Source organism: Enhydra lutris, unplaced genomic scaffold (genome assembly GCF_002288905.1).
Source record: "Enhydra lutris kenyoni isolate GAN:26980312 unplaced genomic scaffold, ASM228890v2 scaffoldscaffold94, whole genome shotgun sequence".
Lineage (NCBI taxonomy): Eukaryota > Metazoa > Chordata > Mammalia > Carnivora > Mustelidae > Enhydra > Enhydra lutris.
In genome coordinates, this window is record NW_019154178.1 from 2,797,825 (window position 1) to 2,809,113 (window position 11,289).

The window sequence follows — 11,289 nt, forward strand, 5'->3', positions numbered from 1 at the left end:
CATGGGGAGTGGGTGAGGGCTGCAGGGGAGGAGCCGGCAGGGTCAGAGGGACGAGCCAGAGACAGGCACGCAGGAGACGACACGTCCCCAGAGAAGGGCCCCGAAATGCAGGGGAAAGTCCTCACTGAGCCCCGAGGAGCTCCGCGTCCTGCGTGGGGACGGCAGAGAGGGGGACGTGGGTGTCACTCTGTGTAGTCAGTTAAAGCTCACTGTCAGGAACTAGAAACTTCTGCCTGTGCTGAGCAGTAGGAGACTGGACCATTGACCAGCAGGACAGGACAGAAGGAGGTTGGCCAGGACGTGGGACAGCCAGCCGAGGCCTGGAGAGACGGGCCTGGAGCTCCCTTCCCTGGGCTGAGTCCTGACTCCGGCGCTCCCAGCCGTGCGGCCTGCAGAGTCAGCCTTTCTGGCTCCTTCTACTGATCTGTAAAGTGGGCACAAGGCTCCCCCCGCACAGAGAGTCCACCAGGACCCAGGGAGTCAGCAGCGAGCAGAATGTCTGAACAGTGCGGGTCGCAGAGCCCGCCCTCAGCAAGCAGGGACGATGACGAATTCACGTTGTCTGTGAAGAGCTCTCAGCGCGGGACTGACGGCTGGGGGGGCTCACGACGGGCCCGGGGGGATGTTGTGATTCTCCACGGCTTGTCCCAGAGGCTGAGGGTCTGAAAGCTGTTTGATGTCGTACAGATGAGGGGGAAGGTGGGGACCATCCTGGGTTGCCACTTAGAAGAGGCTGAGCGTTCCTGGAACAGGTTGGGACCAATTTATTTACTCAGTTTTCCCTGAGCTACCACTGTGTGTGTCTCACGGGGAGCTTGTGCACGACGAATTAGCACAGAAAGTACTGCTGGACCCATCCAGTCCTGCTCAGAGCTGTCAGAGGTGGAAGAGGCAGGACCAGAGCTGCAAGCATCATGCTCACGAGACAGGTATCCCCAGGGCGGGATTCTCCTACTTCTTCCCATTAAAACGCGGTCATGGCCTGGCCTGGCCTGTGGACCTCACTGTAGACAGTAGAGAGAGAGTTCTCCTCTTCTAGATGTGGTTCTCCCCTACCCTGCAATGCAGACAGAGGGTTCCAGGGACACCTGAGGGCTGCTGATGCCCCAGAGGGACCCACACAGACACAGGGCTACTGACATAACCTCCCCCAGCAATCTGCCCTGCATGGACCCCAGGAGAATTTTCTTAGTTAATACCTTGTTATCTGTAAAGGGTTATGGATACATGCAGACAAAAGCTTGCACGTGACTGGGATCAACAGGCACACACCCAGGCACAGAGGGACTTGGGACAACCCAGACTGCCTCCTCTCCCAGGCTCACCTTGTCCCTGTGGTCTCTGGACCCCTGGTGGCTCAGCTCTGCATAGTGGATGCCACCATCCGGGTCCCTGGGCTCCTCCTGAGATCCTATCCCTGAGTCACATACAGATGGAGCTTGAGTCTCAGCCTGGAACCTGTCACCTCCCCTTCCATGACCCCATGGCCATGACCACACCTGCCCGCCTCCTGCAGGGACATTCCCTGAGCAGCACAATGCAAGAGAAAAGGAACCCAAGGTCCAGTGAGGGAGGGAGGTGTCTGGACATGGGAAGGAGAAGTGCAACCTGCCTCTCCCAGGCTCCACGTTCTTTTTCCCACGTCTCTTCCAAAGGTACAGTCCAGCTCCGAGGATCAGCAGCATGACCACAACAGGCACCAGGATACTGGGCAAGTGGGCAGCACTGGTCTGTCCTTGTGGTTCTGTTTCTGTCGCACAAAGTGTGAGGAAGGTTAAGGCAACAGGGAACTGAGGATGCCCATTGCCAGACACATGGAGACTCTGAAGGGACCTGGTCAGGAGCTCGAGAGGGAGGAGCATGGCAGGGGCTCTCACTCAGACAGTTCCGGAGCTCCTGCTTGGGGTCGGGGCGCTGAGAGGAGCTTGACTTGGTGCCTGCCCTTCAGGAGCCCCTCAGCAGGGGGAGGGCTGACACATGCCAGAGGCAGCCAGCCAGAGCCATCCCAGGACCCTAGAGCTACAGCTTGTCCCGAGGTCATCAAGGAGGGCCTCCTGGAGGAGGTGATGGGAAAACCTAGTCTTGAGGGAGGAGTAGGAGATTGCCCGATATTCAGGGTGGGTGAGGCATCCCAGGAAGGAGAGCCTTGACCAGGAATGGCTGTGACAACTCTCCAGTCCTTGGAGCTGCTGGCACCCCACTGGGGCAAGCCAGAGAGGGACCAGGCTGGTGGAGCTGGGTGGGAAGATGACAGGGAGGCAGGAACCTGTTTCCAGTGGGTCCCGTGTGTCCCTGAGCTATGAGCTTCCTCTTGTATCAGGGATCCTGAGACAGCAGGTCCCCCAGCAGCGGGAGGGGGTCAGGGTGGAGGAGTGAGGGGGCACAGGGGGATTTAAGTCATTCATTCACTCAGGGACACACTGACTGTGAGCAACGGATCTGAGGTGTAGGCTGGGACAGGCATTCAAAGAGCAGCAGACATGGCCCCTGCCCTCCAGGGGTTCAGCCTGCACAGGACACTAATCCTGGGCCAGAGCACCAGTGTGGGGCCACTGACCACTCCTTAGAGGAGACGAGGTGTGAGGGCAGGACAGCAGCAGCTCCTGCAGGGCCCTGGGCCATTGAGGCTGAGGAGCCCCTGTGCAAACTGTCTTCATGCTGGGACTGTCCCCCGCACGCGGCCCTGTGGGACTGCCCGGGTCACAGGCCCCCAGCGCCAGCTGCAGGGAGGGGATCCATGGATGGGAATCAGTGGGGAGTGGGGACTCCTTACTTGGAAGGGCTGAGGGCAGAGGGAGGGGCCTGAGCGGAGGCTGGCAGCGGAGGAGAGCGGGATGCATGGGGAACGCAGGCGAGCAGGTGGGTGGAACAGACCCCGGACACCCCCCAACTCGCTTTTCCTGAAAACGTCCCAGGACACACAAGGAAGGGTGGATGAGGGAGTGGAGAGGTACCTGCCAGATGCTGCCTGGACCAGCAGGGGTAAGGGCTGGAGAGCAGCACGGGAGCGACATCAAAGGGCAGACACAGGATGGATGTTCCTGCCAGAGTCCTGGACAGGGCAACCAGGGGGCAGCGGGCGACATAAACATGGGGACAGAAGCCGAGATCCCTCGCCCAGGGCTCTCTGAGCTGTGGGAGAGCCCTGCTTCACTGGCAGGTGCACTTACTGAGTCCCACTCCACTGGCAGGTGCACTTACTATGGCCACAGATGTCCCCAAGGTCCAGGGTGACAGTTTTCCGGTCCCCTTCGTTGCTGACCACACAGGTGAGGCTGGGGCTGGGCCGGCTCAGGGGCAGGTTCTCAGCCAGTGTCCAGGGGTTGGGGGATGGTCCTGGGGCCGGTCTCTGCTCCAGCTCCCTGGGGAGACACTCGCTCTCCCAGGACACAGTCAGGTCCTCCCTGGTTTCCGTGGTGTTACACTCCATGGTGATATTGCACCAGCCTGGTGTGAGGGACAGAACCGTGGCCTGGATCTGGGGAAGGGGCACAGGCTCTGGGGCGGGAGGGACAAGAGAACAGTCTCAGGTGAGTGTAGAACATCACAGCTCCTGCTTTCTCCTGTGGATTCTCCCTGGCGCTCTGGCTTCCTCCCACTAAGGACAGGGATTGCATTTTACAGATCACAGAGAAGTGACCCAAATATACAGCAGGTGCTAGAATGGAAAGAGCCACTGAGTTTAGCTCTATGTGATTTCACTCGACTGAACACGTCTTACAAATGTCCTCTGAGATATTATGTGGACCCCACCTACCCAAACCCCATAATTTGAGGATGATGGGGTGTCCCTTAGAAGAAGAAATCAGGGACAGAGGATTTTCCAGTTCCAAGACCCAGCCCTACTGTTCCTGCTTGGATGGTTCATGGGACGGCATAGCCCGTGGTGCAGATGGCCAGTGGCCAGCTCTGGGAGCCCAGAGAGCAGCCCCAGGCTCCCCTGGGACTGACCGCAGTGGAAGTCACTAGGAATGGCCTCCCTGAGTTGTGGTTGGATTATACCCTGAGCTTGGGGTCACCACGGGAAGACAAGGGACAGACTGATAGTTGGAAATCTCTGGTCGTGAGGCTGCAAAGGCCACTCTCTCTCTGGGGCAGGACGTCTCCTTGCATGCGGGCAGGTGGAGGGGTGCAGGGAGAGACAGCTGCTCACTGAGAGTCTGAGGAGGGGTTACCCTGTGAACTTCCCCTCCATCTGTCAAGGTTCAGAGCTGGACCGTGGAGTCTGTGAATGAGCTGACTCTGGCTGGGGCTGAGAAGGACGGGGGGCTATGGTGGGGAGAACCACATGTGGGATTCCGGATCCTGCTAGGTGACAAGTGTCCCCCAACCATGGCCACGTGCTGACCCTCAGAGCCCGCAGGTGTCTTAGGTTCCAGGGCAAATGGGAACTGAGGCTGAGAACCAGCGGACCCTGGACTAGAGATGGTCTGGATTCCCCAGACAAGCCCCATGTGATCACAAGGTCCTCACAAGTGGGAGGAGGCAGGAGAGGAGGTGGGAGGGACGCAGTGTCAGAGGGACTCATCCCACCAGTGCCACCTGTGAAGGGGGAAGAAGGGGCCAGAAGCCAGGGGATGTCGGTGCCCCTAGAAGGGGGGACAGGAACAGAAGTGGATTCTCCCCAGAGCCTCCAGAGAGAGGAGCACAGCCCTGCCGACACCTGGACCTCATGGCAGAGGCTCTGGGGTCTGACTCCTGCCCTACAGCCCAGGAGGACTCCCGGGGTGATGGTGTGGTCAGCCACTCAGGTACTGTCACCTGTTACAGCAACACTAGATAATAAGACCATAAGACCATAAGACCATAAGGACCCGGAGTCCTATGGGGACAATGAGTGTTATGGCAAAATCCCCATTTCCCCCCATTCTATGTTCCCTCCTGAAGCACAGACATGATTCATCCCTGGTGTGAGTCTCAGCTCTGCCTGCATTTGCGGTGACCTCACAGCATCTATTTTCTGGAAGGAAGATCGAGTCTGAAGGCTGCGGTCTGGAAGGAATCCTGCAAGCGTGGTGCACGGTTACTGTGAGGGACAGAGGAAGGGCATCAGCTGTGGGACTGGGGGAGGGGCCGCCACGTACCGTAGACCATTAGGTGGAAATCCTGGTCATATTGTCTTCCTCCCGTATAGGACTCTTGAGCCCGGTACAGCCCACTGTCCTCAAGGGTCAGGTTGTCAAACCTCAGGGTCGTTGTGTTGAGCACATGGACCCTCTTCTCGAACTTGTCCTGGAAGTTGACCCATCGTGTAACATCTCCCCCGGGACTAACCTGGAGTACGGGTGTGTAGATTTTTTGATTTATAATGCCCCAAGTAATACTCTCCAGCTTGGATCCTGGAGGTAATTCTGGATTTTTGATCATGTGAAACAACACAGAAGCTCCCAGAGTCCCCTTCAGAGGAAGGGAGTTTCCAGAATCGTCCAGGGCAGACCCACGGGCTCCAGGACTCTGGGTCACAGCGCTGCAGACACCTAGGGCATAGGACACAGAAAACATGGGCGGTTTTCATTAGGAATAAAGGAGAAAACCCTAGAATCCTGCTTCATGAAATCCATCCCATGTGCCCCCTTGACTGGGAAGGCAAGAGAGTGTCACGAATTTAGGGCAATGTTGGAATCCCTCCTGGTCCCAGGGGAGCGTCCCCTTGAACAGGTCACGGGAACTCGCTCACCTGCAGTGTCCTGACCCCTGACAGCGAGGGGACGAATGTCAGGAGGTCTCAGACCCAAGGCAAGAGTACATTTTGGGGCCACACCGAGTGCATTTCTGCAATAGGCAAGTTCTCATGGGGCTGCAGAGACCCCTCATGCCCATGGGCCCTATAAGCCCTTCCCCTGGAGGAGGTTTGCCCCCCAGGGCTCCCCTCTAAGGAGCAGAGTGCCGCTAATGTGATGGGCAGCTCTCAGGGACAGCAGGTCCGACAGGAGTGTGACCCCATCTTGTTTTCACCCTGTGTCCTGCTCACTCTGACGAAGCCCGCTGCTGTGTGGTGGGCAGCCTCGTGGAGAGACCCCCATGGGGAGGGACGGAGGGCAGCCTCTGGCCAACAGCCAGGGAGGGGTGAGGTCCTGACATGGCTCCCACAGGCTCCACTGAGTCGGGCACAGCCACACTGCACCCCTCCAGTCCCTCTAGCACGTCGGGACACAAGTGCCGTGCGTCCCCACAGCACAGTGCTCCCTCCCTCTCTTCACAAAGCGAATTGGCCAAAACCTTGATTTTGGGCTCTCAGCCTCCAGAACCAGGAGACAAAAAGATTGTGTTGTTTAAGGGTTTTACGCTGTCTTTTTCGGCAGCCCAGGAAACTGAGGCGGGAGCCCAGGAATTGCCGCCCCCACCCCACGTGGACCCGGTGAGGGCTCCTGAGGTCTTGCCTGGGCTCCTGGCCAGCAGGTCACAGGGTGTGAGCTTTGGAATGAGACATACCTGGGGTCACATTCTAGATCTTCGCTTTACTGGGTGAGCGGCCCTGGGCTATTTCCTAAACTGTCTAAGCCTGGAGCTCCCACATGGGAACCACCAGGATGAGATGTGAGCGTGTCCACGGGGCTCCTGCAAGGATTAAATGTAATGATCATGAGAAAGTCCCCACAGTGACTGCTTCCTTGTCGTCTCATCAGTGCGTTAGGCTGTGGGGAGTTTATAGGTACCTGGGCCACCTGCCGTTTGCTCACCAGAGACCACAGGCTCCCCATGAATGTGAGGCCCTTTCCCTACATTTACTGCTTCGTCAGATTCTGGGCATCTCAGGATCCCAGGACACCCCCTGACGCAGGCGGGTGCGGAGTGTCGTCCCCTTTCCAAGGGTGAAAGTTTGCATTTCAGCCACACTCAGCAGCTTTTGTCTTAAATATTAAGCAGATTCCACATTGCAGTAAAGGAGGGCGCTAGACATGGAAATGCAGCCTCTCCCAGACCTCTGAGCCCTACTGCAGTGTTGCCCTTCCCACAGGCTGCTGCTGTTCCATGTTCCCGTGTGTCCCTCCTTCGGGGGTCTCTGCACTGACCCCTGTCTCCCCGTGTGTCTCCACCTGCACGATCCCACACCACCTGCGCTGCTCTGCTCCCCCCACTTCTCTGCTTGGCTCGGGACCAGAAGGGATTCTAGCCTAGCCTCTAGCCTGCGTCTGCACACGGGGAAGTCTCATGAACAGCTGTCCGGCCGCACGTGGGGCTCTAGTTCCCTCCACGTGTGACAGGCAGTCAGGTGGCTCTGGTTCCTGCCAACAGGTCCCATGAGCAGCCTGGGATTGGAGGCTCTGCACACAGGGAGGTACGGAGTCACACGCAGGGGCATATCTGTCCTGTTCCATGCACAGAAGTCACACAGGTACATGTGCATCATATACGGGGCATACGTGTTATACACGGGGACATATAAGCCACACATGGGAGCACACATGCTACACACGGGGCACACGTGTCACACATCAAGCATGCACATCACACACATGGGCATACATGTAACCCACAGAGCACACGTTATACATGGGGACATATATGTCACACACGGGGCACACGTGTCATGCACAGGTGTATGTACAACACGCTATGGAGCACACAACATGTGGGCACAGGCACCTCACACGCGGGGGCACACACATCGCTCTCAGGTGTGCGTGCATCACACACAGGTGTGTCTACAGCACACGCTGGGCTATACATGCCACACTTGTGTGTATATAGGTCGCACGTGACTGTGTATCCACCACACATGAGTGTACACACCACAGGCAGCTGCATATGCACCACACGTGGGTGTGCGTACATCACACTTGGTGGTGTAGAGTACCCGTGGGTGTGCAGACACTGGGATAACCCACTAGTGGGTCTTAGACCAAAGGCAGCTCCATCTCAGCCTCTGACAGACCCTGCTCATCGTCCTCCTGAGAGCGACCCCAGCGGCTCTCCCCCCAATAATGCTGAGGTTCCCACCAGCACACGGTGATCAGACTTTCTACCCTTCGCCAGACTGATGAGAAAATTATGTCACATTATATTTAAGGAACATTTCTCCTGTGAATGAGCCTGGCGGCTCCTCATGAATTAATGCACAGAATGACGGTGTCCCGTCACACCCGCGTCCCCACCCAGTCCACGGCCACGGCCCATCTCGTGTGCAAATACGCAGAGTGTGGTGCACACAGGACACCAACACTGAGTCAGAGAAGCCGCCCTTGTTCCAACAGGAGGTTGGTGCCTGGGGATCCCTGAGGCACAGTAGATCCGTCCCCAGGGTGACACCTGCCCTCGGGCTTCTCTCCAGGAATTCTGAGCCCACATTGTTGCTCTCAGTGCCCCCATATGGGTCAGAGGGGTCTATCCTAGGGGACAGGGACATGGACACTGGTGTTTCTGCCGACCATGGGCAGCACCTGCGTGGCTTGGGCCAGGCTGTTCCTGAGCAGCTACTCGGGGCCTCTCCCCCATCCTGCGGCAGCTCGCTGTCCTGAGCAGGCCGTGCACACTCGGGTCCACACACTGCGGTCCACACACCGGGGCTGAAGCTCGGCAGACCCCAGTCAGGACCAGAGACAGAGACAGCAGAGGGCCCAAAGACTGCAGGGAGCCTCAAGATGCATCCTCCCCCCTCCTTGGAGGCCGGAGGAGGTGACCACAGGTGGTCTTGGGCTCTGGGTTCTGAAGCGGTCAAGCAGGCTCCCTGACTATCTGTGCCTGACAGGACACAGGACGAGGACAGGAGAGGAGGAAGACATAGAGCAAAGGCCTCAGAAAAGCTACAGGTCAGTCCCATCCAGGGGGAGACCCCAGTCCCAGGATGTCACAGCTGGAGGGGCTTTGAGGGGACCTTTCATAAAGGAGGGGTTTCCTTGGGGAGAACTTGTCCTGAGTCACCCAGGGCAGAACCAGACCTAGAGTTAGCTCCCCTGTTCCCTAGCTCAGTGGCTCCCCTATAGAAACCTGCCATGCACCCTCCCCCTAGCATCCTCCTGCCCGCCACCTACCCTGCCCAGGGATCCCTCCTCCTAGCACTGCTGTCTGGTCAGTGGGGTCTAAGCAGATCTGGGGTCTCACCTCCAGCTATTGTTCCAGGAGAGGGGACTTAAGTACTCAGCGGGCTTTGGCAGGGCAGGGACGCGGGGCTACCTGAGGGTTAACCGGCCCCTGCTGGAAAGGGGGGAACCCGGGACAGAGGAGGCTCAGCCCTCAGGCTGCAGGGAGGAGCGGCCCCAAAGCTGGAAGCCCACTCAGGACGGGAGGAAGACACGACAGTGCTCAGATCTGCAGAAGGTGCTGACGCCAAAGAGGGACAGAAGGTCAGGGGCGGGTGCCGCGAGCAAGAGAGCCCAAGTTTATTTAAATTAGATGAAATGTGACTTTCAACCATCAACATAGCATTTTGTCCATTTCTCTCTCTTTCTTCCCTCCAGCCCTCTCTTAGTTCCTCTCTCTCTTACATAATCTTCCAACCTAGACATTTATGGAGGAAACTATGTAATTTACCGTATGTCTCCATTTAAATAACATTGAAAAGAGTGGAAAGCCCACAATTGTTGGTAGAAAGTTACCCTGTTAACATGGTCTCCAAGCCTTGCAAAACTCATTTTCTAAAGATTTATCTCCGTGTTTGCAAACATCCTGGGATCCCAGAAATTCCCTAGAATCCTGCAGGCACAGAGGGGCTGGTATGTTCACAGCAAACATTACAGACAATAACAGCTTTCCATGGGGTCTGCAGAATTCAGAACATCAAGAACTTAGTATTTTCTCCTTGGTTCTTACTTAATTTACTACACAGAAGCAGATGGTCTCTGAGGAAGTAAGAACTGCAAAATCGGACTCTCCTTAAAACAGTCATTCAGTTCCCTTTTGGGACCGCCTCTGCTTCCAACCTGACCCCCAGGACACCCCGACTCAGAGCCCAGGTCAGCAGTCTCCTGTTCCCAGCTCAGCCTTACACACAGCACATAGCGCAGACCCTTGAATTCTGGGGGCTCCTTTCCTTTCTTTGCAAACAGAATGTCACTGGATTCGGAGCCTCATCTTGCCCAAGGAGCCAGACTAGCGCGGCCCCTCCAGCTCAGACGGGGGCTCTGGGTCGGCCCCTCCTGCACACGGCACCTGCAGAGGCTGCGGGTCCCTGTGCACAGCAGGGGGGATGTCCGTCCCCACCCCGGGTCCCCGCAGCCACTCCTGTGTCTCCTCTATCCCTCTCCCACGAGGCTCCAGGCTCTCCCTGCCTCACCCCCTTTTGGCGGGGAGGGGGATTTCCTTCATGCTTCTAGGCAGCCGGGTCGGGGTTCCCAGCCTGGCCTCAGCCCAAAGCTCTCTTTGTTCCCTCTGTCCACCCCGGGGCTCTATCCCAGCGCACCGCGTGTGCTCCGTCATCACGGGGCTGCTCCGTCTGGTTCTTCAGCACAGACCTCAGCCAGCCCGGGAGCTCCTGCCTCCCTGCCCACCCGGCGGCCTCCCTCCCAGGGGGCCAGGGCCACTCACTGAGGAGGAGGCTGGTGAATCGCAGGAGCCAGGAGGCCCCGCACAGGTGGGGGTCTTCTGAGCAGGTGCGCATGGCTGGCTGCCTCCCTGCTGGCTCAGCGTGGACCGATTCTGCTTCAAGGAAACATCCAGAATACAGACCTAAGAGGAGGAGGAAAGCTTCTTCACTCACAAGAGCCCTAAGGCTTCTCCGCACCCCAGGGGCGGGGCTAACTGTCAGTTCTGGGACCTCACTGTCCAGCCTAGAGTAACCCACTCCCATCTCTCATGTTAGCTCAGCACCCGTAGGGGGGCCTCAGGAGATAACTGTAGAATAATGTGGGAAGAGCCGCCCTCTAGGAGGCCCGGTGCCGGAGAAGCCCCGCCCCTGTGCTCACAACCAGTCTGGTGGTCTCCCCGCCCCAGCCTGTACCCCTAGGACCCCCGACTTCTGTCCCTGGGCTCCCACTCAGCCTGGGCCACCCTGCTCGCCAGTGCCAGCCAATGGCCAGGCACAGAGTCCCCTCCTAGAACCAAGGACTCAGGGCCTCTCTTGCTTTGGGCCTGTCCTCTGTCTTTTACACTATTTCATGAGTCACATTTCCCTTATGATTTTCTAGGAACCTCACTGTCAGGTGTCACAGTGAGAAGCTAGGAGCCCGAGAACAAAGCGCTCCTGGGAAGTGTCACCCCACACCCCCGTGCACACATGGCATGTCCCCACTGCTGGTCCCCAGGGCTCCATCTGCAGCCTAGGGCTGACCCTGCCCACCCCCCAGGACAAATCCTACCCCCAGAGGAGCAGCCCCACAGTCCCCCTTCCCTTTGAGGCTCTTCCAGGCTTGG

General features: G+C 57.9%; 1 protein-coding gene across 1 annotated transcript; it reads right to left on the minus strand.

The window, feature by feature from the left end:
* Nucleotides 1–603: 603 nt before the first annotated feature.
* Nucleotides 604–10,537, minus strand: LOC111138825 (SLAM family member 9-like). The gene is given in 7 exon segments (XM_022490728.1): nt 604–711; nt 1,326–1,400; nt 1,402–1,417; nt 1,609–1,750; nt 3,202–3,498; nt 5,085–5,477; nt 10,465–10,537. Coding segments are annotated over 7 exon segments (1,104 nt in total).
* Between the last annotated feature and the right edge of the window lie 752 nt (nt 10,538–11,289).